The 27,289-nt window shown below is 46.5% G+C and overlaps 1 protein-coding gene across 1 annotated transcript in view; it reads left to right on the top strand.

Annotated features, from left to right (window-relative positions):
* Positions 1 to 27,289, top strand: part of TRAF3IP2 (TRAF3 interacting protein 2) — a 40,128-nt gene that overhangs the window by 2,638 nt on the left and 10,201 nt on the right. Inside the window, exons 2-5 of the mRNA XM_080938409.1 lie at positions 10,246 to 11,064; positions 19,676 to 19,865; positions 23,951 to 24,129; positions 25,790 to 25,878. Coding sequence (XP_080794535.1) covers positions 10,254 to 11,064; positions 19,676 to 19,865; positions 23,951 to 24,129; positions 25,790 to 25,878 — 1,269 coding nt within the window. The 5' untranslated portion in view covers positions 10,246 to 10,253. The remainder of the gene's footprint in view (positions 1 to 10,245; positions 11,065 to 19,675; positions 19,866 to 23,950; positions 24,130 to 25,789; positions 25,879 to 27,289) is intronic.

Here is a 27,289-nt window from a genome sequence, read left to right as displayed (position 1 = left end):
GAAAGTTTCCTAGCTTAGTGATTCTCAGAGGGCCCAAAGACTCACGGTGTTCAAGCCTGCACCTCCCTGGATGAGGGGCTAGTGGCTTTCAATTGCACTGAAAATTAAAAGAAGAAAGTCCTGTTTTTAACAGGCAGTCAGCAAGATACATTACAGTGCTATAGTTTGTCTAAATTAAATCAGTGTCTTACGCTCTGCAGGATGGACAACTCAGATGCTGAATTCAAATCATTTTCTGCAGCAGGTAATTTTAGATTAGCTTTAAAAGACAGATCCACAGGAACTGTAGGCAACTGCTAGAGGAAACAGCACGGGTGGAGGTGTGGTCATCTTCCAATCGTAGCCAACTAAATGACCCTGAAGCTTTGATCCTATTAATCAGCAGTCCAGCTGGCCTTCCACAAAGCATCTGATGGCTGGGATCTAGAAGCTGTCCTCCAGGCCTCTCCCGTTTTAGTTCATGAGACACCCCACCCCCACCCCATACAACATTCCCGTCTCCGCCCAGCTTCCTAGAGCCACATGTGCTACACACTGGGAGCTCTGCTCACTCCTGTGTGCACACAGGCTTCTTGGAGACCACAGACCTAAAGCAGCCAAGGGCGGGTGGACTTCCATCCATGTGATAGCCCTAAGCATGCTGCAACTTTGGCTTGATTCCCTGATGGCACATGCTGGAAGAGAGAAACCTGGGTAGGTGGGAGACCCTCACACAGCCTGTTCCCCTTTAACACCCGGCAGACCCAGCCCACATGAGGGTTTGGCAACTCCGGCACTGATGAAGGGTTGGAATCCTGTGCCCAGGCCTCTCTGCTGCTTCTTGAAGGTCTCAGGCTCATCTCTGAACTTTTCCTATCCTGAGTCATCTGCCTAGACATCCTGGCCAATGGCCCACCCTGCACACGCCTGCTTCTCCTCCGGGACCCTTCCTGTGCCCGTGATCCACACATTACAAGGTCTTTCTCCCATAGCCGTAACAATTCCCAGGCCTTTTCCTCTCGTCCATGTCCTTCCTGTCTCTTCCGCTTCACCCTGTCTTCTGAACTGAATTAGGGTCACAAACAGGTGCATTAGAAATACCACCTTATGTGAAGCAAACATACATACATACATACATACAGACAGACAGACAGACAGACAGTGGCAACCAACGCTCCTCAGCTGGCTTGAGGTTGTTTCTCTAAATGTTTTTATTACAAGCTCTCAATTTTTGAGGCGCTCTGATCCCAGAAGTCTCCCTTCCCCCTCTCAAGTTCAGCACTAAGTCCCAAGTCCACTTTGCAGGGCAGAGCACTATGACCGCTCTCAGCTGTGAGCCTCCCTGTAAGGTCCAGCAAATGTTCCTGTGTAGTCAAGGCTCACCCCGCCTCAAAGATTCTGGCAAAATGTAATGGAACAGCTTCTCTCTTGGGGAAATTCTGCAAGTACGCTTGGAAGTGTTTGCTCACTCGGGTTTGGATCACTTGGGTGAACCAGACAGCTCACCCCAAACTAATCTACTAGGCCAACCAGTGTATGATAATTTGTGTACGTTTGGGCAGTAGACAAAGAAATTAATGAGTTCACAGATATTTTTAAAAATCTGTGATTAGAAACACTAAAAAAAAAAAAATTACTCTTTGTGACTAGTAAGATGACTCAGCGTGTGCAGGACACCACACCTGACATGAGCTGGATCCTGGGAATCTCCATGGTGTAAAGGGAGAACAGGCTCCTGCCCAGCTGTCTTCCGGCCAACACACGGGCACCTTGGCATCCCAATGTACCATATAAACAATACATGAATGTGAAAAGAATATTTAAACTATTGGCTGGAGATTAAAATATATCTTGAGAATCTGTTATTGAAAATATCAGATCCAGGTCGGGTGGTGGTGGCACACGCCATTAGTTCCAGCAGTCGGGAGGCAGAGGCAGGCAGATCTCCGAACTAGAGGCCAGCCTGGTCTACAGAGTGAATTCCAGGACAGCCAGGGCTACACAGAGGAACCCTGTCTTGAAAAACAAAAAGAAAAGCAGAGATCTGATCCAAACGAGAGTTTAGGATCCTCCCAATTCCTAATGTATATGTAGTTACTTCTTATGTCTACCTGGAATATTCATGCTGTTGTCTGTCTGTAGGACTTTTCAATCCTATCAGTATTTCTTTAAGTTCGGGACTAGGAAGATGTCTCTGTGGGGTACACTGCTTGTTGCCCAGGTTTCAGGACTGGAGTTTAGACCCACAGACTCCACCTAAGAGCCAAGCGGTCTGGCAGCCCTGCCAGAATCTCGGGTGTTTGGGAGACAGCCAGGGAATCTGAAGAGCAAGTTGGCTAGCCAAACTACCCACGGCGGTGAGGTAGGGAGACACCGCGCCTCAGTAATAAGGTGGAGTGTCACCGAAGATTCAGTGTGGAACTCGGTCCCCTACATGTATGCACCTGCAATTGAGGAGGACACTTGATCAAGAGTGTGCTCATACACACGAACACACAGACATGCATTCTTCTTCAATGCTATATAGTGGTGTGTACCCATGACCCCAGCATGTAGGAGGTGAAGGCAGGGGGACCAGGGTCTCAAAGCCAGGTTAGGATCCATGCGTCCATCTCAAAATACAAAACACAAATCCAATCAGCTGGTGATCAGCTAGTCTTGATTACTTAGGAACCATTATGCCATTTATTGATTACACAGGCCGCTCACCCCTGCCCTCCCTCCCCTCCCTGGCTGCACTGTTTGTCTTCTTCCAAGAGACACAACACCTTCATTAAATCCCACCCGTCCTTGCCTCAGAGATGGCTCCTGGAAGCGATCCCCTTCCCGGCTCCGCTATCGTTTGTCATTGTCCTTTGTTTGTGCTCTGTCAACCAGGTTTCAATTTATTTTGAATTCAGTTTATGATTAAAATTTAATGAGATCCAATCAGGTGCTTTTTTTTCAAATCGAGGTACCTCTGCAGTCTGCAGGCGCCCACCATCGTGACTGTAGCCTTACAAAGCACTGTGGGGAGTATCCACGCCCCTTTGGGTCAAGGCGCATGCTCTGAATCCTTGGCGACTGTTTAGCCACCCAAATAAACAGCCTTAGTGCAGGCTGTTCATCCCACAAGCTCTGGCCTTAGGACCTTGAGAATGTTCTTTAACCTTCCTTACCTCAGTTTCCCCATTATAAAATAGAACCCACAACAGTACCCGTTAACTCAGATCACTGTGAGAATTAAATGAGTTACTGTGTATAAAAATCCTTTAGGCATAACCACCATTCAGTGGAGATTAACAAAAGATGGGTCAGAGAGGGCAACCTTTCTTAACAGATCCATCTTATTCGCCACATCTGCATTATCTTGGTAAACTGCAGCCCTCAGGCCAAAGGTAGCCTAGGGGGTCTTTCTATTCTTAGTGCTAAGAATCATTTTTATGTTAATTTAAATTTTTTATATTTTAGTGATTTTTAATGTGTGTGTGTGTGTGTGTGTGTGTGTGTGTGTGTGTGTGTGTTGGGGGGGTGTAATATGCATGTGAGTGCAGTTGCCTGTGGTGGCCAGAGGCAGCAGATCCCTCTGGAGCTGCAGTTTAGAGGTTATTGTGAACCATCCAATGTGGGTGCTGGGAACAGAATGCGGGTCCTCTGGAAGGGCAGGAGATATTCTTAACCATTGAGCTGTCTCTCAGCCGCTATCTTTACATATTTAAAGGGCTGTTTAAAAAAGGAAGGAAGGAGTGAAGGAGGAAGGAAGGAAGGAAGGAGTGAGGCATTAGGAGATGGCTCTGTAGGTGAGGACACTTGCTGTGACCACATGAGGACCTGGGCTCAAACCCAGCACACATGGAAAGGATGTGCATGACTGCACAGCAGTAGCCCCACCGCTGGGGAGCAGGGACAGGTGGATCCCAGAACCTCACTTGTAAGGTGAGGGTCAGTAAGAGACCCTGGATCAAGGGAATAAAGTAAAAGTAACTTCTCTGTCTTCTGTGTCTGTGCACACACAGACTCACACACACACACCTATATACACACATACTCTCACACACATATACCTATATACACACTCACACATACACCTATACACACACACACCTATACTCACACACACATATACCTATATACACACACATACTCTCACACACATATACCTATACACACACTCACACATACACCTATACACACACACACCTATACTCACACACACATATACCTATATACACACACATACTCTCATACACATATACCTATACACACACTCACACATACACCTATACACACACACACACACACCTATACTCACACACATATACCTATATACACACACATACTCTCACACACATATACCTATACACACAGTCACACATACACCTATACACACACACCTATACTCACACACACATATACCTATATACACACACATACTCTCATACACATATACCTATACACACACTCACACATACACCTATACACACACACACACACCTATACTCACACACATATACCTATATACACACACATACTCTCACACACATATACCTATACACACAGTCACACATACACCTATACACACACACCTATACTCACACACACATATACCTATATACACACATATACTCTCACACACATATACCTATACACACACTCACACATACACCTATACACACACACACCTATACTCACACACACATATACCTATATACACACACATACTCTCACACACATATACCTATACACACACTCACACATACACCTATACACACACACCTATATTCTCACATACACATATACCTATATATACACATATACTCTCACACATACATACACCTATATATACACATACTCCCCCCATACACATACACACACTCATACACACATTCTCACACATACACACATGTGTAAGCACATGCATATAAATGTGTACCACACACACAGTGAAATACAAGAAAGATACAACCTATAACCCTTTAAGCAGAAAGGATATATTTGGCCCTTATAGGAAACCCTATTGCTAGCCCTGGATCTCAATGGCTGTGGTGATCTCGAGGAATCCACAGGTAGTTTTGCCTTAACCAAGCTCTTGCGTGGCTTTGGCAAAGCTCCTTTATGTCTCACTAAGGAACAGCAGAATGCTTCTGTTACCCTGCCTGTGGACTGAGACCAGATAGGAATCTTCTCATAGCCAGCTGCAGTCCCCAGGTTCAGGTGACACTCCTACTCCCTGGTCCACCTGCAGGAGACGGTGCCTCGCAGTGTAGATCAGCTCTGCCTGCTCATGCCATACCCTTAGCCTCACAATACAACTACGGAAGAGTTGCCATTCCTTCCTTCCTGTAGGTGAGAAGAACGAGGCCCAGAGACGCTAAGTAACTCTGTTGTAACTGTTGTGGTCATAACATTGAAGTACACAGCTGGTAGAGAAACCATCAAAAGCTAGAAGTCTGTACCCTGAGGCAGTTTAGTTCTGTGTAGCTGTCACTTCTGAGGAATACAGGTTGACCCAGGTAAGGCCACTTTAAGTTCTTTGCACACAGGAAGGGGTAGGAAGCTCTGATGGAAGTGCAAGAAGGGAGGCCAGTATGGCAGAGGAACCGAGGCTCTGGTGGGATCATAAAGGTGCTAGGAAGACTAAAGGCCGCCTTTCTGAGACTCTGGCGAATTAGGTATGACCAGCTACCATAGGAAGCAGATGGTGGGGAAAGATCTGAGCAGAGTAGATACAGCCCAGGGATACTGGCTGAGCTGTGTACAGAGAAAGGCTGGAGAGGAGCTGTGAATAAATAATTCTGTGGCAGGGAGACCAGAGGCACACATTGTCAGCACCTTCAGCTTTTGACTGCTGGATAAGAACTTGTCTGCAAACCCAATCCTGCAGGGTTGGGGGAGGGGAGGATATCAGCCTCAGACCTAGGAGGGGGGAAGGCAAGCTAAAGGTTGGGAGCAATGGAGAAACTGGCAGAGATGAGGAGAATGGAGAGGGCTGGAGAGATGGGTCAGCAACTAAGACGCCGCTGGTCTTGTAGAGGACCAGGTTTAGCTCCCAGCACCTCCATGCTGGCTCACCGTACTTGTAACTCTAGCTCTAGGTGATCCAATGTCCTCTTCTGACCTCCGAGGGTACCAGGCACAGACATATATGCAGAAGAAATAAATAAATAAACCACTCATACACAAAATAATTTTAAACAAAACTCATAGCACTCAGGAGGCAGAAGTCTACATCAAGGCCAGCCTGGTCTAGAAAGTTCCACGGATACATAGTGACGCTCTCTGAAGAGAGAGAAGTTCAAATACAAGAGCTGGAAACCCAGCAAGTGCAGCTCTCCGCCCACAGTGGGTGAGAGAGAAGGTGCCAAGGCAAGGGCTGCTGTCTTTAAAGTCAGAGCAGAGGGTGTGTGAACCCTGCCCTGCGCCTCACTGGGGTAGTCGTTCGGTACCTAGCCTCTGTTTGCAGCTCATGCCCAGCCCCAGCAGGTACTACAGTTTGGTTGTTTTGGGGGTTTGTATTCTAAGGAGTTCACCCTCTCCTGAAGGTAGAGGTGGGAACCCTGGTTGGCATTAGTGGGCATCATTCAGGCCAGTGGTGGGATCTTCCCTCCACATGTTCAACAGACAGACACACACACACACACACACACTCAGTACAGATTAGAAAAGATGTAGGCTGTTCCGAAAAGCGATCCTCCCACCCCACCCCCTCCCCACAGATAACCAGCATTCTCCTTTCCAAGTGACACGCACACCCATCCAACCTTACGTCACACAGAGCCATGTGGCACACTGTCCTGTTTTTTTATTTTTTAAACTTAATACATTTGGAGCTGCCTCCATTGTAATCCACGTGGACCTTGTTTGTTTAAAGGCAGACTGTCCACTGTCCAGAGCCATTTTGTTTAAGTCTTTGCTCTGTCACCATGTTTCCAGACTCCACTTGGAACAGTGAGCAGGCTCCTCTGTGGAGGAGACTCTTAGAAGTGAAATTACTCTGTCAAAGGGCACAGACTTTTACGCTTTCCATAGCTTTTTCATTCCTCTTGGCAAAGCAAGGGAGACTGTTTATCTGAGGCACTTACAAGTCACTCCTAGAAGCCCTGCCACACCATTTCTAAGCTGGGGTCTGGGCATCTGTCCTGGGAAGTCCAGAGGACTCCCAGCTAGAACCCCACCCGCCATCTCTTCTTGCAGCCCTCTTTCCTCAGAGTGGGCTGCAATTTAGCAGGCATGTTCCAATGCCCCAGGCCTGACAATCTTGGCTTGCCAGCAGTGCATGGCCCAGGGCTCCCACGGGCTGACCACGAGGCCTTCTGTCTGCTCAGAGATCAGGGGCTTTCTCCCAAGGTCAATGCTGTCAGTCCCGACTTGCCTGTGGAGTGCAGGCTACACTGGATGACAGTCATGTGAACAGGACATGGCGCTAGCCTAGGACACAAGTGGAAATGGTTAGCAGTGGTGAAGCTCTTTGACAGACCCCACTAATCTATGTGCAGCTGCCCCTGCGACAGCCAGGAAGGCTGAGCAGGACTCACCACGTTCTGCCAGTTCTGAGCACGGCTGGAGCTGGGAGGTTCCATGTCTACAAATGGGGGCCCTACCCACCGTTCCAGAGACCCGTCCAGCTACAAAGTTCTGCTGTACATAGACACAACATGTATTCATCAGCAAACCTTTACTGAGCATCTACTATCATGGGTCTCGGTGTGGCGTCTCCGTGTATCTAGGAGATGAGGTCATGCTATCATGAAATTAAACTTTGGGGACAAGCGGGATTAAATATCTCCATTATATATCTTTATAGGGTGGTAGTAATTGTTAGAGAGGAAGGGGGTGGAGATCAGGGAGAATGTAAACACTCTTTTGGGGGGCCCAGGGAGACCTCACTGGGAAGATGGCAATTGAGGAAGGACCTCTGGAGAGAAGGGAAGGGAGCCACACAGGTATTTGGAGGAAACAGTATTCTAAGAGACAGCAACAGGTGCAAAGGCCCTGGGGTAGGATCCCTGTGCCTTCCTGTGTGATTCTCTCTGAGTGGGATCCAGTGGCCGGCAGACAGAACAGTGCCGTCCTTAGAAACCGTTTCAATAAGCCTCACATTCTAGTCTCCCGTCCTCTTTCCGTCAGCACTACTTGTAGATAGTTAAAAAGCCAAACAAATGTCATTTATTTACTGTCACCTGTGGGGGTCCTGTGTCCCTTTACACACCAGTTTCAAGTCATGTGAGGTGGTCACACTTGTCACCTGTGATTTTAGTTTTCCCTGTAGCCCCTGAGCTAAAAAGAGCCAAATCTGCAACGTTGTCATCTCTTGGTAGGAAGTACTTCCCAGACATTGAGAACCTGGGGTGGGGACGGAAACATTTGCACCTGAAGTGTTTGAAACTTGAGCAATGGATGTGAATCGAGTGACTGGAGCCTGCAGAACGTCCTCCTCTTGTTAGCTGGCTCCCTGTTGCCTCTCCTCAGCCTCTCCCCTCTGTGGGCTCACGGATGCATACAGATCACACAGCACTCGGCCACCCTTGAGAGACTGCGTGTTTCCTAACCAGCTGGCTTGGCAAATACGTTGCACGGTGCATCCCAAGTTTTGAGGTTGTAGACAGAACTCTGAGGATACCAGGAAAATGATGGTGTGCATTTAAAAGTAATAAAATGTTGGAACATTTTATATCTATTGGTAGGTTCTCAGTCATTTTCGAAAGTCCTAGTGAAGTTAAGACAGTGGGTCTCTTCCAAGGGACAGCCTGTAAAAGGAGAGAGAGCAGCGGCAGGCTGGAGATGCCAAAGAGGGTTCAAGGGCTGTGGCCGTGAGTGGGAAGAGAAGTGTTTTGCTCCTGGACTCAGTGATTCTCCTGCCCCAGCCTTCTTAACAACGGCAACTACAGGCATGGGCTGACGTTCGTGGCTTTCTGGAGACAGTTAAGCCCACTGGCTAGCGACCATCCCTCTAGCTCAGTCGTAGATGTTTGCCTGCTGTAGAAGCCCTGGGTTCCATCTAGAAGCAAACTGCTGGCCGACCTTAAAGGTCCATGGTGCAGCGCAGGCTGTCTTATTCCCCTGGAGTGGGCACAGGGTACACGGCACAGTAAATTCCTATTCTCCCAAAGCTGACATGATATCTCTGTACCCTGTGACTGCGGGCACAGTATGCTCTCAGTAAACACCGGTGGTTGAAAGGCTTCATAGATCCAAAGTTGAAATTTTTAACCCTCCGCATGCAGCTTTCTATCTGGTATTTGAAGTGTGCTGTGTACAAAGGCCCTCTGCAGAATAAACCACTGGGCTTTTCTTCCCACAGATGCTTGCTCTCTTACAATGCTCGCCTAGAAACCTCCTGTGAACTCCCAGTGTCCCTACAGCACCCCATTTCCCGGGCTTTCCTCTATTTGCCCTGCTGGGCGTAACAGCAACTAGCTAATGATTAGACAAAGGAATCCCCCCCCCCTTGTGTTAAGTAGATTTTCAGGGATAAAAGCTATATTGCTTGGATCGAAGGCAGCTCTGGGGGCGGAGGGATAGTTTAACAAGCCTTTGGTCTCCCTACCTTCGTTGCAGGCACAATGCCCAGAGGTACATACATCCTCCAAATGACCCAAGTTGTTAAGTGAAAAATGTCACCATGACCTGTTTCAATGTGTTTTAAGCATGTGGTTTCTTTTTTAAAGTAACTTGCTTAGTTTTCAATTAAGCAATAGCCAAATGGAGGTTTTGTTTTTTTTTTTTAATTAAGTTCAAAAGGTAATAGTCTTCCTCCCAGTCTTCTCTCTTGCCTTAGTGTGGGACTGTGTGCATCCTGAATCCTCCAGGCACAGAGGAGGTTATGCACCACAAGCATGTGCTGTGCTGCTTCTCACTTTAAAACCACGAGCAGCAGCCACCAGCATGTCCTGGAAACTGTTCTGTATCTGCTCCTGGGATTTTTTTTTTTTTTAAATCAGGCATTTCAAGCACACAAAGCAGCCTTCTTTACGATAGTCTCTCTCTCCTCCATATGTGGCAGCTAATTTTCACCCATGTTTTCCCTTGCTGGTAAGCAATTTCTACCACAGACTGACTTCCGGTCATGTCTCTTCAGCTGCCTTCCAGATAAAATATCTTAAGAAGCAGAACACCTTTGCCTGCGGGTAAGTAAACAACTTCATGTGACTGGGGCCCTGCAAGTGAAATGCTGTCACACTACTGTTAATTCAAACCACATCCTGAACCAGGTCCTTTAGGGTCACAAAGTGGAGACTCCAAACATTGCTCTGTCTTCTGAGAATGGCATGTTTTCTCTTGTTCCAGAAACTAGAATGAATCGGAGCATTCCCGTGGAGGTTGATGAATCAGAACCATTCCCAAGTCAGCTGCTGAAACCGATCCCAGAATATTCTCCAGAAGGGGAATTGGAACCACCTGCTCCAAATACAAGGAACATGGCACCTAGCAGCTCGTCTGTGCTCCAGTGCCCTTCCCTGAAACTTGCCAATCACCAGCCTGTGTCACAACAGGTCACCTGCCTGCGAGCTAAAGTCCTGGCGGAGAGTGAAGCCAGTTTCTTTAGAAGGCACCCTGATCTTGGCAAAGATGTTTCCTCAGGCTCCTCTGAAGCCGGTGGGCCCGAGTCTGAGTCTGAGCCGGGAACCCTCTCTCCAGAACATCGGTTCACACTTACAGAGAAAGGAAATAGATGGCTGGGGTCTCGGCTTTCGGCAGCTTCTCCTGACACTGGCCACAACTCAGACAAATCAGACCCGAGTTTACCTAATGCTCTGGCAGACTCCTTCAGTAGTGGCCAAGAGATGATTCCCCAGCCTCGAATCCGGACACGGACCCTGCCCCACAGGAACAGGGCAGCCCCAGATGTGCCCACAATAGACACTGGGTATGATTCCCAACCCCAAGATGTCCTGGGCATCAGGCAGCTGGAAAGGCCCTTGCCGCTCACCTCCTCGTGTTACCTGCAGGACCTCCCTGGGCCTCTGAGGTCCAAGGAATTTCCTCAGTTTGAACTTCAGAGGTATCCGGTGAACGCACAGATGCTGCCTCTCAATCCCTCCCCACAGGCTCCATGGAACTGTCAGTACTTTTGTCCCGGAGGACCCTATCACCACCAGGCGCCACGTAAGTTCTCCTTACCGCTTCCGGACGTTCTGGACTAGGGGCCGAGGAGCTCACAACACTGCGGCATCCAGAGACCAGCAGTCAGGGAGTGTTCTCTGGTGCAGGTGTTTGAATGAGCACTTGGCTTCCAAGGGGGCCTTCACGGTGCATTTTGTTAGCCAAGGCCTGCCTCACTTGAATCTCTGGAAGACTTAGGGAAAAGTGGATCCCCCAATGAGTAATTGAAAGGTGCCTCTAGACAGATAGAAGACCCTAGTGAATTCTAGAAAAGTCATTTGTCTTAGATGTTGGGGCTCCTTTCTGGGTTCTTTCTTTTTCTGTTCTTTTCCCTGTCTCAGTTGGCAGAGAACATGGGTGGGACTGCATGCCTGCTGAGTGCCAATCAGAGCACAGGTGTGGTGGATTTCTTACCCATGAGTCACTGAGAACTTTGGTAAGGCAAATGCTGGCTTTAGTTTTCCAGTGTTTCCAGGTTAGCTTAAAAAGCTTTTGAAATTCTACTTCTCCTTACTTAAAGATACCTTTTCTGGTCAGAACCACAGTGTACGGATAGTTTGCTCCAACTGAAATATTCCCCAAAGTTGAAAAGGGGCTATTTCCTTTACCCAAGTAGAATTTTCTATTATAGGATTTTTGATATATTTAGTTCCAGTGGGCTTTTAAAAAAACAAATCCTTTGCATATATACCTAATATAAAATACTTTGCAATGATTAGAGTGTAGTTCTTCCAGCATTGTTAAAAAGTTCAATTGGGCTAGTGAGATGCTCAGTGACTAAGGGCACTTGTTGCCGAGGCTGATAAGCCACATAATGGAAGGACAACCATTGTGCAAACTGACCTCTGGCTTCTACATGTGCACTGTGGCACACACACACACACACACAAACTGTTTCAATGCTGAATTTCAGTGCATTGGAAATATTGCTGAGTTACCATTAACTTGTTCTCTTTGTCAGCCATTGAAGTTTTTTCTTCAGTTTTCTGAAACTGAATAGTCAATACCAGACAAACATTTTTATCTGTATCTCTGATTAACTCCTCAGATAAAGGTTCAGAAGTGTGAACTCTACTCAAAAGCTTTGTGAGTTGCAAGCAGTTGCCTTTATCTGTAGCTGGAGATGGCTCCATCTTGATAGCAAAGCAGGTGCTGGCTCTGTGTACACACACACACACACACACACACACACACATGCACACACACTCATACACAAACATACACACTCACACACATACTCATACACACACATATATATACTCATACATACATATGCACACATATACACTACACACACACACCCATACACACACACACCACACCACACCACACTCATATATACACATACACACACACACTCACACATCAATTAAAAAAGAAATGCAAAAAAAAAAAAAAAAATAATCAATGATACATTTTATGTAATGACGGGTGCAAAGATAAAAACCTTAGGTATACCTTAGGTATATAGAATATAATGAAGACTTTTGTGCACTCTTTGTAAGAGCAGAATTAGGTGCAATTCTGAAAGGCAATTATTTATCAAAATCTTATGACCCCTCCCCCCACCTTTGGCCAGCAGCCTTACTTTTAGTAATGTGTCCAACAGAAACATTAAAGAAGCCAAAATATACACACACACAAAAAAACATGTTATTAAAACACTGGGGGCAGTGGACTGGGGAGATGGCTCAGGGGCTCATGAGAGTGCTCTGCTCTTCCAGAGGACCTGAGTTCAGTCCCCACTATCTATTTGAGGCAGCTCACAACTGCCTACATCTCTAGCTCCAGGGAGGTCTGATGTCTCCGGCTTCTTCCAGCACCTGCCCTCAAGTCCACAAACCCACATACTGGCTCACATGTTATTTATTAAAAACAAGAACAAAAAACCACTTTGTTGTGGCTGGAAAGATGGCTCAGAGATTAAGAATACTTTCTGCTCAATCAAGAACATCAGAGATTGGATCCCAGTGCCCAAGTAACAAACTGGGGATCCTGCAAATGCCTGTAACAGTAGCTTCAGGGATCTGATTCTCTTTCTGCTGTCTGTCTCTGTCTCTTTCTGTCTCTTTCTCTTCCTTTCTCTGTCTTTCTGTCTCTGCAAATGTTATGTGCAGGCGTGTATGCATGTGTATAGATGCACAAATAAATATTATCTTAAAAACACCGTATGAAAGTAAACAAGCTACTGCCAATTAACAATGATCTGAGAGTTAAGTTCAGGCCGGTGTGAAGTGAGGGAGAGAACCACAGTGCCTGGTCAGCTTCAGGTCTCTCGGTAAACGGCCCGTCCGTTATAGGGTGCTCTGCTCTAGGTAAACGGCCCGTCCGTTATAGGGTGCTCTGCTCTAGGTAAACGGCCCGTCCGTTATAGGGTGCTCTGCTCTAGGTAAACGGCCCGTCCATTATAGGGTGCTCTGCTCTAGGTAAACGGCCCGTCCGTTATAGGGTGCTCTGCTCTAAGTAAACAGCCGTCCGTTATAGGGTGCTCTGCTCTGAAGGGAGCGATGCTGTGGGGGTTAGTACAGCACATACATGTTGACTGGACATTTTCCGTTTATAAGAGTGCACGGGGACATAGCTCCACGTAGGTTGAAGAGCACTTGCATGCCGTGACTTATTTATGGTCTACTGGGTCCTTATTATGTGGCATAAAGCAGTGTGGGCGTTCTGACATAAAAAGGGTTAGGGGAAAACAAGGTACAGTGTTGGTCCCATATGTTTATTAAGAAAGAAACAAGCTGCGCTTATACCCCCTTTAATCCCGAAGGGTTGCACTAACATGAGGGGAGGCCAGGAACTCAGAGGGACACGAAGAACTTTCCTCGCAATCTTCCAGGATTAATACATAACTAAACATTGAAAGGAACAAACATGTCTAAAACCTGAGCTTGCCTTAGTTCATGCTGCTCACCCTTGACCTGTGCTCTGAGGTCTGATCCAGGGAAGCCATCAGGATGACCTGGCCCTGTGGACGAAGCCTTCACTTTCAGACCCCTCTTTGCTGGCACAGATCTTAAACACTCAGGACAGGTATACAAATGCTTAGGTTCATGTCAGAGCTTTAACTGCACTTAATTGCCAACAAAACCACTTCAGAAGAGCTGTTCACCCGAGGGAGGCTGTGCAGTGGAAACCGGGGCTGCGTGGTTCTTCTCAGCTTTAGAAGAGCATCGCCTCTTTGCCTGTTAATGAATATATAAATAAATAATGATCTCCATGCAAATAGAATATCTCCCCGCTTTGCAAGTTAAAGTGAAAGTAACATCACTGGTTATCCTTTTCATGTTTAAAAAAAAAAAAAAAAAGCAGATTAAAAACAAGAACTGTTTTCCTCACTAAAGCTCCAGGAGAAGTCAGTCTCTGCTGTCTGAGAACCCTTCAACTGAAGGTCACCAGAAGAAGCTGGAGCCCGTATGTTTTATCCAACTCTTGCTTTCTTTATTAAGGTGGCAGAATAAGATAACATGGTGGGTACATGCTCCCATGGGCAAGTACACACACACACACACACACACACACGCACGCACAGAAGCACAGACACACATACACATACATGCACACATATGAATACATATGTGCATGCACATGCATACATACATGCACACACACAAACACACATACATGCACACACACACAAACACATACATGCACACATGCTAACATAAATGTCCAGTTAAAGCACAGAAAGCCACACCAGCTAGAAGAAACGGTGAAGGAAGAAGCTGCCTCGCAGGACCCACAGTTGCCTACAGCTGGGAGAGTTCATCTAACAGTTTATGTTGGCCATTCTGCCTCCTGGCTAAACTGATCAAATCTCATCATGATGTCTTTTGACAACTTGAAAATCAGATTTTTATTTCCTCCCTCATAAGCTCCTTTACTACCATTCTTAATAAGGAAGAAAAATGCTGACGGTTTTCCCTGACACACGGAAAACCTCATTTAAGGCTTGGTTTACAATTCCAAGTGGTCAGAGCCCAGCAACATGAGGACTGTACTGGAGCCAAGTGGCTCACGAGACTGACAAACAACAGGCAGTGCTGGGCGCTCACGCAGGATTGTGCAAGATTTCCATCGGCTGTTTTCATGTTGTGCTCAGGACTGCCTTGCAGCCGAGGAGCGACTCCGCCACAAGTCGTTTGTCTGTCACACCACCCACCTTCCGTCTCCTACAGAGAGAGCTCTCCTGATGGAATGTCAGGCACAGGAGACGAGTCTGTGGGAAGCTATTTTTGAGCAGTGATTCTCAAGTGGGTGGCTGCTGATTTATGTGCCTCTCCTTCTCACACACCGACTAGTGTGGGTTTGTGTTGAAAAACAGACACCTACAGACACACAGATTTCTCTCTGTCTCTGTTTATCTGGCGCTGCATAAGGGAACTGTCTCATTTTTGTCTTTGCTCAGTATGTGCCTGGGAGTAGAGGTTCTACAAATATTTGTTGAATGAATGAAAAGAAAGCTCTACCTCTTGAGGAAAGGAGGGATCCCTCTCTAATCATTGGTAGAGTCTTTATGACATCGAGTCTTCAAATGCCATCTTTAATTGTGTAGCAGGGAAAGAAAGAAGGAAGGAAAATGAACTTGTAAATAAAACATGCCCATTCATTTATCAGTTTATTTAGTAAAATTCGCCATGCTGTGTACTGGGCACTATATAATGTCAAATTAAATGCAGCACACAAACGGAGGAGACAGAAAATAAATAAAAAAGATGCATATAACATGACAAAGCAGATATGCTATAAAGAAAAGGCCAGGGGTTGGAAGGATATTAATAGGCAAGCAGAGTGGATCTCGTTTGACAGACAGCTGAGCTGAAAGCTAAGGAATGAGAAGGTCCAAGAAGCAAGGAGACTGATGTTGCTATGGTGCCAAGAACAGAGGCCATGGGGCAGGGAGAGTGATATCTCAGAGCAGAAAGAATGTAAGGCCATGGAAAGGAATCTGGATCTCATTCGGAGCTGAACTACTCTCTCTGGGAAACAGAGTCAATCTCTACAGTCTGGAGAAGAACACCTAGACCTCTACTCAGCACGAAGCACGGAGCTGGCAAGGCCTGGTCATGCTAGTGGAGCGGAAGGATTACAATTTGAGAAGTGAGGTTGGGCAATCTGGCTCAGTGGGTAAGGGAGCCTGTCAGTAAGCCCGATCCCTGCTGGACCCCTGGGACCCACACGGTGGAGAGAACCAATTCTCTCATGCTGTTTTCTGACCTGCAAGTATGCATGTGTGTACACATTTGTGCACACAGACCTAGTGAATGAAAATGTAAAACAGACAAACAGAGCAAAAAACAAACAAACAAACAAACAAACAAAAGAAACCAAATTCAAGCAATGGTTACCTAATAAATATACTTTTAAATTTAACAAGTAGCCAAATGTCCAGGCCAGTTCCACATATAGAAGGAAAGGGTTCATTTTGGTTGTTTTAAACAAGAGGATGACACAGAGGTTCATATTGTTGTTCCTCCAAGTTCAAAACCAACAAGGTGGGCCATTTTCGTCTGCTCATATAGACTGGCGTAACTTCTTACCAAAGGCGGCCATCTCAGAAATGAGTTACACCCACGTGCTTAGTGATTTTAATGATACAATTTGTTGCTATGAGACAAAAACATGTTGTGCGGGGGAAGTAATCTGCTCCAATCATCTGACCTCGATTCGAAGGCTTTTGATTAACAGCACTAGCATCCGCCTTCTGGAAAGGAAGCACACCCTGTGATTAGAGCTTTCGAGTCCCTTTAAAGCGAATAAAATGTTATTAGGTCTCGTTAATGGATATGGGGAGCAAAAACATGGCTCCAAATACTGAAAACTTCACTGAGTTCACTTGCAGCATCTCCCTTGGAAAAGCTTCCAGGGCCCTGCCAATTTCTCCTCTCTGACCTTGTCTTTCTCATTTCTGGGAGGCAAACCTGATTTCTAAAAGAGTGAACAGCAGACAAGAAGCAGGCAGTATAGCAAACCAAAACTGAGCAAGCAGGCTGCGCAGTCCAAAATGGTTCCTCTTCCGTGCGTAAGCTGACTCTGTGCCTAACTGCTCAGTTACTGAACACTGCCTATAGCTGTACCCTGCTTGGTGAATGATTTCAAAACCTCCGTCCACCCTGTTCTTACAAACCCTGCCCAGTGATGAGCAAAATGAAATGGGGGGCAGTGGGGGGGGGGAAGCTAACATGACAAGGGCGTGTCTTCCCAACTGGTAGGTGATAAGAGCCATGAAGAAGCTGGTCTGTGAAGATCTAAGGCAAGATTGTTCTGAGAAGATCCCAGAGGTGGTGACCAGTTTGGGGTATTCAAGATGGAGCCTTGACACATGATAAGCCTGTGACAGTGTTGTGGGAGACAGGGTCAACGAGAGGGACCTGGTCACGAAGGCTGAATCTTAAGTGCAGTAGAACCCTATAGAGTTGCAGCTAGAGCTGTCTAAATCCACGCAAAGCTCACCTAAAGGAGAGCTGGGCTCCTGCCTGGTAGCATGATTGCAGAACATTTTGTCCTTTTTAGCCTGGATAGCAGTAGTGACCTCTCTGGCTGCCCCAAACTCCCACTGGCAATCTAGATCTCCTGGGATGTGTCTGACCTGCTCTACAAAGATGTCAAAGCAAAACCTTAGTGACAGACTCTGTCCTAGGCCACAGCAGTCTCCATGGTCCTGTCTCCTCATTCCTAGAGCTCCCCTCTAATCCTGGTTTCCTTTGTCAGCCATGTGCTGGGACAAGCCTGGGCAAATCCTTTTCTTTTCTTCCCTTTCCTCAAACTTGTTTGCAGTGGTTAGGGCTTAACAATAGCAGGACAAGTCATGTGTCAAAGTCAGTAGACAATCTAGATCAGAGGGTCATGGTCACTTTCTGCAAGAGGAAGAACGGTAGGAAGGACACAGCTGATAGAGGCCCAAAGCAAACAATGAAATGGCTCCAGGGGGGTTGGCCAAGTGTGAGAGTCGAGCCTGTGTAAACTGCCAGGGTCATCCAACCAAGTCCGAGTCCAGATAGAGGGGACCTGGAAACAGCCACACTAATAGACACACATTTGTGTTTTTGTTCTACTGTACTGAAGGTTGCAACTCCCCCAAAAGTGTCCAAGGGTTCACACAGGACAGCGCCATCCTCCCTATTCCAATACATCACCTGGGAGATGAGGTCAAGGGCCTGACCTCATTGACCTGATCCTGCAGGGCAAATCCTAACTGTGACACTTCTTGCTTCTTTGCCAGTTTATTTCTCTGTGTTTCCTCCACATATGTGACCCTGGCAGGCAAACAGAATTACTACTGTAAGTCTGGCGAGGATTTGAAACCAATGACAGCTTTTTAAACAAAAATGCTTTATGTATCCTATGGGTTATGTTTTCTGGCTTGCTCCTGCTTCTGTCCCCAGTAGAGGTGACAGCTCGGGTCATGAGGAGCTTGACACTTGCTTCTGTCCAGTCCCCCTGTGCCTGCACCTCTCGGGTTCCCCAACTTTGGCCCGCTGGGCCTGTGTAATGCCCTCTTAGCCCCACCCCCAAGCCCCAGTCCTCATATCTCTCCTCAGCATCTCATTTCAAATTTTCATTATATGTCTGTGTGAGTGTCTACCACAAGTGTACCAGAGGCCACAGTGCTGGGTCCCCAGGCGCTGGCTTTACAGATCATGGTGAGCTGCCTGACATCGGTGCTGAGAACCAAACTCTAACCCTCTAGAAGACCAGCAAGTACTCTTAACTGCGGAGGCAGCTCTCCCAGCCCTGAATCTTTATTTCACTCACAGTTGGCTGAGCTGCCCTTCTCTTGGGACCCTGTTGCTCTGGGGGCTTCCTAGGACCAATTCCTCCCAGGTTACACATTCACATTGGTTCCTGACAGCCTGACTTTACTCTAATTGTTGCTATTAATCGTTAGTTAATTGCTATGTTTATGTTTATGTGTGTGGATGTAGGCTTTCTCCTCCCATTCCCTATTCCCTCTATTGTCCTAGAACCCAGCACACATAGGCTCTGTAGGAGAGAATGTCAAGTTAAAGAGTCTTGCTGACTTCTTTCCAGAGGACAAGCCAAGGTGTTACTCATTAATGTCTTGTAAGAGGGAGTTCCATATGTGTGTGTGTGTGTGTGTGTGTGTGTGTGTGTGTGTGTGTGTGTGTACTTAGCAGTGGTAGGGGGCAGATTAATTTTGTTGTTTTTGAGACAGGGTATCAGTAAGTAGATGAGGCTGGCCTTGACATCACAGAGATCTGCTCCCAGTGCATGTGGTACCATATCTAGCCTAGCACGTAATCTTAAATCTATCACACTTATGCCCTAGGTTCTAGATATTAGGAACAGTGATGGGAGAGAAGCTCTTCATGGTTGGGTTATCTTAAGTTTTTTTTTTTTTTTTCTTTTTTTTAATATGACTTTTTTTTTTGAGTTTTAGTTAGAATCATGTGATTTCACAGATATTTTTACATAGAAAAAAGTGTATCAGTTTTGTGACTATGATCACTAGTACAGATATATGACTAACAGTATGGAGGTGGTCGCTGTCTGGACCCCCTCGGGTACTCTCGGGAGAAAGTTGTTCAATGAGCTCGCATGGTCCTTCACCTGAAGGAGCTGGAGTCAACCTCTGTTACTGTTGTGTTCACAGATGGTCATGGCTACCCTCCAGCGGCAGCCTACCAGCAAGTCATCCAGCCTGCTCTGCCTGGGCAGGCCCTTGCTGGGGCAAGGGTGAGAGGCCCGCACCCTGTGCAGAAGGTCATCCTGAATGACTCCAGCCCCCAGGACCAAGAAGAGAGGCCTGCACAGAGAGACTTCTCTTTCCCAAGGCTCCCAAGGTATGAGTGTGGCAAGACCCACCCTCACCTCCACGTTCCGACCTGAAAAGGATGTGGCTGCAGCGAGACGCCCATAGGGTCTCTGTAAGCCCGCCCCCAGGTCAGCGCAGCCACAGTGAGATGCCCAGTGTGCACTGTTCAGGCCAAGCACAGTAGAGACTGGTTGACAGGGCTCTCCTTCTGCACTGTGATGTCTGCTTCTTGTTATTTCCTTTGGTAACAAGACCATCCATCCAAGCTGACCTCTCTTGTACCTCTTTCAGAAAAATATGCTGGTTTTCAAAACGCTGTTCATTTTTATAAAATTGTTATAGCTGTTTTCCATTGCTACAACAAGGTATGTGAAGCTGAGAACTTAATAAAGTTTTATTTCATTAGTTCAGAGTTCCAAAGGCCCATCTTGGCTCGGTCACCATCATGGTGGATAGCATCAAGTATGAAATGGAGGGAAGATGGTATTGATGATGAGGGACAATGAATGAAGAAACAAGCTCCCCTTAACCCCTTTCCTTTATTTAAATTAATTCATGTTTATTCGGGTACTAACGATGTAGTGTATCCTACCGTCAAAGTAACTATGTTGTCCTTGCTGGTTTCAAAATCATTATCCTCCTGAGCCGCCCTCACAAACAGCACCACTGTGCCAGACTTCTTTTCTTTGTTTTTCATTTTGTGGTTTTGTTTGTTTTTGTTGAGATGGGTTTCTCTCTGTAGCCCTGGCTGTCTTAGACTTCTCTGTAGACCAGGCTGGCCTTGAACTCAGAGATCTGCCTGCCTCTCCCTCTGAGTGCTGGGATTAGATGTGAGTCACCATACCTAGACCTAAAATAAACCTTTTCAAACAAACAAACATTTAGATTTATGGGGGAGTTGAAAGGTACCACATAGCAAATGTTTCTAAAGCATCAATTTAAGCCTGTTCTAGCACCCCTGAGTTATCATTTTAATACAACAAAGAATGTTCAGCTGAGGAGCTAGTCCTCCTACCACGAACTGGAAGGAAACTTTAATACCTGAAGTTTACTTTCACTAATCTCGTGAAACTGTTTATATGTGAAAGTTTTAAACATTATTGTTTTAGTTATGGTTACTATTGCTGCAGTAAGACACCATAACCAAAGCAAACTGGGGGGAAGGAGAAGGATTTTTTTGGCTTGTGTTTCCATATCATTCAAAGGAAGTTTATCTTCAAAGGAAGCAGGACAGGAACTCAAACGGAACCTGGAGGCAGGAGCTGACGCAGAGGCCATGGAGGGATGTCACTTACTGGCTTGCTTCCCCTGGCTTGCTCAGCCTGCTTTCTTATAGAACCCAGGACCACCAGCCCAGGGATGGCTCCACCCACAATGCTCTGGGCCCTCCCCACTGAACACTAATTAAGAAAATGCTCTACAGTCAGATCTCATGGAGGCATTTTTTTACTTAAAGGTCCCTCCTTTCAGGTGACTCTGGTTTGTGTCCAGTTGACATAAAACTAGCCAGTATTAATTATCAAGGCGTTAACATTTCTTTATCAAACCAGCAATCGTCTTTTGTAACAATAAAGCAACTTTGTGTATAAAAAGACTTAACATAAATAATATGGAAATGAATCCCTAGTAGCTGACAGCATATTTTAGAGGCCTCATTTGCTCAATATTTATGAAAACATAGTTGAGATTTTGTGATTAAGTTTTAAGTACATAAGACTTTTTAGAACTTTTAAATTACTTTGGGGTAAAAACACCAGCAAAAACCTATTAAAATCAGACACTCACAGACTTACAATCACAACATTAAACGTTTACAGTATGAAACTATTGGAAATATAAAATAAATGGCAACCATGGTCTTACTATCCTGACTTTAACACGTTTCCAAATTTGCCTTCAGTTTTTAAAAAGATGCTGAACACTGTAGGGATAGGTTTGGTTTCCGTATGAGAAGGAAGTTACAGGACAGAGACATCATGGAGCTGTGGTACTTTTCCACTTCACACTTATTTGTGTGTGTGTGTGTGTGTGTGCACCTGTGTGCCATGGCACACATGAGGACAGAGCGCTTGTGGACCTTCGCAGCCGTAGCATCTGACCTGCTCACATGCAGCTAATGTAGACAGAGAGGATTTAACGTAGGGAAGTGGGTGCTTCTAGAATTGGAGGCTGGGCGAGGGGGGGGGGCAGAAAATGGTCCAGGGAAGGAAGCCTCCTCCAGCACCATGGCAACTGATGCATAGGGTGGGTCCTCTATACCTGCTGGAGCTGCAGTGAGAAATGAGCACTGCCACCCCTGTCCTCAATGTCCAGGGACACTGGGCTTTCTGCAAAAGCCACACACCTGTGACTGTTTGCCAGCAGAAACCAGAGAAGCAGCAGAAACAACACACCTCTGTTGTTTTCTAAAGCTCACACTGGAGGGCCTGTGGTTGGTCTTCCCCTCAACACAAGGACGCTCACAGGAAAGCTCCAGGCAAAATAGTGATAGAGACGCCATGTCACCAGTCAACAGCCAAAGAAATACTTTAAAAATGTTTGGTTTTATTAATTTTACATCCTGACAGCAGTTTCCCCTCCCAACCCCTCACCCACCTCTTCCTTCCCCCCATTCCTCCCCTTCCCCCAATCCACTCCTCCTCTCATTTCTCTTCAGAAAAGGGCCAGCCTCTGTGGATATCAACCTGCCTTGTCAAATTACAGACAGACGCATACTCTTCTGTTACGACTAGACAAGACAGCCAAGTAGAGGGCAAAGTTCCCAAAGGCAGGCGAAAGAGCCTGAGACAGCCCTGCTCCCACTGTTAGTCTGTAACATATGTGTCAGTCCCATGCAGGCTCCCTGGTTTGTGGTTCAGTCTCTGTGAGCCCCTGTGGGCACAGGTTAGTTGATTCTGTAGAGGTTTGGTGGCGTCTTGACCTCTCTGGCCCCCACACTCCTTCCTTCTCCCCTTCCTCAGATTCCCCAAACTCCATCTAATGTTCAGCTGTGATCTCTGCATTTGTTTCCATCAGTTGCTGGGTGAAGTCTCTCTGATGATGACTGGGCCAGACACGATCTACATGTATAGCAGAACACGGTTAGGAATCATCTCTTGAACTTTTTATTTTTGCCAGTTGTGTTTGGTTCTAACACTGGGCTATCCAGCCTATGGCCCTCCAGGCAATGTCAGGGGTCGGCTCCTCCCATGGTTTGGGTCTCAAGCTGGACCAGTCACTGGTTGGCCACTCCCACAGCCAACTTTACCCTAGCACATTTTGTAGGCAGGACAAATTGCACCTTGAAGGTTCTGTGTCTGGGCTGGTGTCCCACCCTCCACTGGAAATGTCGCCTGGTTCCAGGAGATGGCCTGTCAGGCTCCACATTCCCCATTGCTAGAAGTCTTAGCTAGAGTCACCCTCATCTATTCCTGGCAGTTTCTACTGTCCTAGCTTATCCCAGAGATGAGCTCCCATGATGCTCCAGTACTGTTTCTCCTGACCTCCGACCCCGTCCCTCCTGTACCTGTCTCCACCCCATCCTGTCCCTTCTCCCATCTACTCAAGATGTCTCTTCTGTTTCCCCTTCTAGGTGAGATCCATGCGTCCCTCCCTTACCCTCCTTGTTACCAAAAGAAATGCTTTTAAACCTACATGGCAAAAGAGAAAGAAAGAAACAAACGAACAACAAACAGCTTTTGAAACATAATCAAAAGTGATCTATCATGAGCTAAAGTGTCCTTTTTACCTGTGTGCCTTTAATGCTGGCTTTCTATACCACCCATCATGCTCTCTTGTTTTGCTGGTGACCTTGTCTGACCCGTACATGGGATTTATTTTCCCAATTAGACAGACCTTGGATAGGGAAATCAAATCCTGCGTCCCTCTTTTGACCCCTAGCACGGGTCCTCACATATGGGAACCAGCTGGCTTGGTTTTTTTTTTTTTTTTTTTTTAAATAAGGAAACTGCATGGGACCCCTCCCCCTCTTCCATCTGTGCCAGATAAACGGAGGCGGGGGGGGGGGGGGATCATGAATTGGAATGGTCCCACGGTTTGTAAAGTTTTTCTGTCTCTCTACACTTGGCCTTTGTGATGAAAATAAACATTTTCTGTAAACATGGTCCCTTGCAGGGACCAGCTCTACCACCCAGCCTCTAATGAAGCTGGAGCTCCTGAGGAGTCCTTGGATCGTCCTGCAGAGCTGAGACCACATGGACCCCAGGCTTCATCCCCAGCTGCCGTGCCTAGACCCCCTAGCAACCCCTTAGCCCGAGGAACTCTAAAGACGAGCAATTTGCCAGAGGAATTACGTAAGTGGTTTGTATCGTGGGTTTCTTCTTGTCGGGTTTCATGTTCAGTGAGTTTGGTTTAGTCACTCATCCGAAAATCTCAGCTATACTTATGTATATAGTAAAACTTACCTTTCCCCTTTTCAGTGGACCTGTGCTCCCAAACTGCTTACCGCTGGATTGTCCTTAGCACCCAGGGAACAACGAACAACGCCCATACTCTTTCCTACTTCAGTGCTCTTCAGTCACATGCCCCTGGGCATGTGGATTGGTTGCTCATGTGGCTCTGGTTAGAAACCCAGTGTCTCACTGTAAATTAGCAGCAGTTCTGAGAAATAAGGTCATTTCTGCAGAAGTGAGCAGTCTTGTCTGAAGAAACAAAGCGAAACCATTTCCCATTGCCTCCACTGCTTCACACCCCAATGCAAACTAAAGAAACACCCCACTCAGTGTCAGGCAGGGCAATGTTGAAACATCACCAGAATGTTCTGAGAGTGAGGCCAGCTACAATTCTTAGTTCCAGAAATCTTAAGCAATCAGTCACTACCTATGAATTATTATCTGCTAGAGAGGCTCACTCTTTCCAGAACTGGGACACTCGGAACCAAGCCTCAGGCCTTTGCTTTGCTAATTGCTTTTGTTAAATCTCCACTAGAAGTCACTTCCAGCTCTGAAAGACTTCTATGACCATGATGACTATGGTTTTCCTGCAAAAATTCCGTTTCTGAGCACCTTAAAATCATATACACTTCAATTAAACGAAATATCTGAGTGGACAGACATGGGCTTACATGGTGTATGGTCTTATCTGGGAAGGGAGTCCTAAAATTAGTACTCAAGGAGGTGGAAAAGAATCAAGCCCTACCCACATGCCTGACTGCTGGCTACTTCTACCATCACGCATGGCACATGCTTTCATCCGGAGCAGTCCAAGCACGGAAAAATGCACACAGACTCATCTTCTCTTCAGCATCTCTTAATCCTCTGCCTCAGGGTTTCTTGAGATTTAACTGGTTCATTCCACACTGAGAGGCAACGTGTACCAATTATTCATCTACCACAACAAACTGCCAGTGAAGAAATTCCCCCAATACTTTACTTAGTCTGAGAAAACAGCAGCTCTGGCTGGGTAGGGCAAGCTTGTCCATGGCTCCTTGCTGCCTTGTGGGGGACACTACACTGAGCTGCCCTGAGGCACTGTCTCCCCCTAAACTGCTGAAGCTGCACTCACATTTCCCATCTGGGCATCAGACTACTCCTGCTTCCTGACCTCTCTCCAAAATAAGCTGAAGGGTTCAGGGCAGCAGAGAGCATCACAGGATCAAAAGCAGACACTGCTGGGTGGCCCCTTAGCAAGCCTTAGCTTCTTAGCCTGCTGTGTGAGTATTTTCCTTGGGCACAGGGCCAAGTGTCTCTAAGAAACAAGGCAGTGGCTTGAGCTGAAAGGACATGCTGGCTGTGGGTGGCGGCCTTTGTGACATCCCCTGTGGCATTCCGGAAGACCCCTCTGTCTCTCTGTCTTGGATGGCTCCCAGCCCTTGTCACAGAGGGCAGCAATCCACACCACTACAGGCATAAGCCCTGGGACCACCCTCCAGCACAAAAGGCAATGCATACTAAGAATGGTTGTGTGGAGAGAATAATTCGATTATGTTCAACAACTGTGAACATTTCCTCACAGGGAAAGTCTTCATCACTTATTCTATGGACACAGCCGTGGAGGTGGTGAAATTTGTGAACTTTCTGCTAGTGAACGGCTTCCAAACTGCGGTAAGTACTTGATTCAAGGAGAAAAACTCCACAGTTCAGTTAAACACAATAATAACAACAATAATGAAAAAGTATGAATAGTTGTTGACGCTTCAAACAATGTGTCATTATGTATGGGGTTGTGAACTTAATGCTTATGAATTTAGATAATTGTTTTCTAGGTTATCTATTTATTTCTTTGATGCTGGGAGTCAAGGCCAGGGCCTCATTTATACTAGACAGTATTCCACCATATTGTACACTACCCAAAGTCTCCAACACTTTTCCTCCCAACTTTCAAAATAGTGGTAATTCCCACCATGGTCCTAGCTAAAGGAAAGGCCTGGCTTTCCCTGTGCACTTTCTCACTGCCATACCCATCAATGTTCCTCCTGTGGTATAGGAGGCTGCGAGGTCACCAAACCAGATTCCTCTGCTCTGCAGTGGATTATGGGGTTTGAGGTAGACGCCACTGCATAGGGCTGCCCTTCTACACCTTCTAGGAGTGAAGATCTGCTCAGGGGAAAATGGCCTAGTCTAGGTCTGGGAGGTGACTCTCGATTCATTCCTGTAGGTCCATTGTAATCTTGGTCTAAAACTTCTCAAGCGCATAATCTTTATGTCTCCCTGCTAAACCCTGAGGTAGCGCGGCTGAAAGCCATGTACATTCTTCCTTAGGATAAGCAAAATACCACAGGTTGTCACTCTGAGGACTGGCACCGAGCTTCCTTCCTTCCCAGAAGCCTCTCCTAGGCATTGAGCAGCAGCAGATTGCAGAGAGGAGTGAGGACCCAGCGAAGTAGGGATGTTCAAGGATCCAGAGAGAGGAGTGAGAACCCAGCGAAGTAGGGATGTTCAAGGATCCAGAGAGAGGAGTGAGAACCCAGCGAAGTAGGGATGTTCAAGGATCCAGAGAGAGGAGTGAGAACCCAGCGAAGTAGGGATGTTCAAGGATCCAGAGGCTGCTTAGTGGTTTTTCAATGTTGGTTTGGTTGGTTTGTTTTTCAAGGTTTCTCTGTGTAGCCCTGGCTGTCCTCTGTAGACCACTCTGTAGACCAGGCTGGTCTCAAACTCACAGAGATCTGCCTGCCTCTGCCCCCAAAGTGCTGGGATTAAAGGTGTGCACCACCGCCTGCCTGTTTAATAGTTTTTACCTGAAGTTTTTTTCCTATAATGCATTAAAAAATAGAATACGTAAATTTTTAAAAAGATGCCTAAAGTTTATGTAATCCAACTTCACAGCTCTCTAGATTAACATTTCACTTTCTCGTCTCCAGAATAAGACAGTGTTAGAGCTAGAACAACTCAGACGTAAAAGCCAGACCATGAGACATGAGGCAACATGCAAGAGCTTACCTTTTCTCTTCTCCAAATATAGACACACGATTCCGACTGCCCCTGGAGAAGAGCCACAGTTTTTAACCTTTAAAAG

The sequence above is a fragment of the Micromys minutus genome (genome assembly GCF_963924665.1).
Source record: "Micromys minutus genome assembly, chromosome: 25".
Classification (NCBI taxonomy): Eukaryota; Metazoa; Chordata; class Mammalia; order Rodentia; family Muridae; genus Micromys; species Micromys minutus.
Note: the sequence above shows the minus strand (reverse complement) of the source record. Positions and strands in the feature narration are given on the sequence as shown.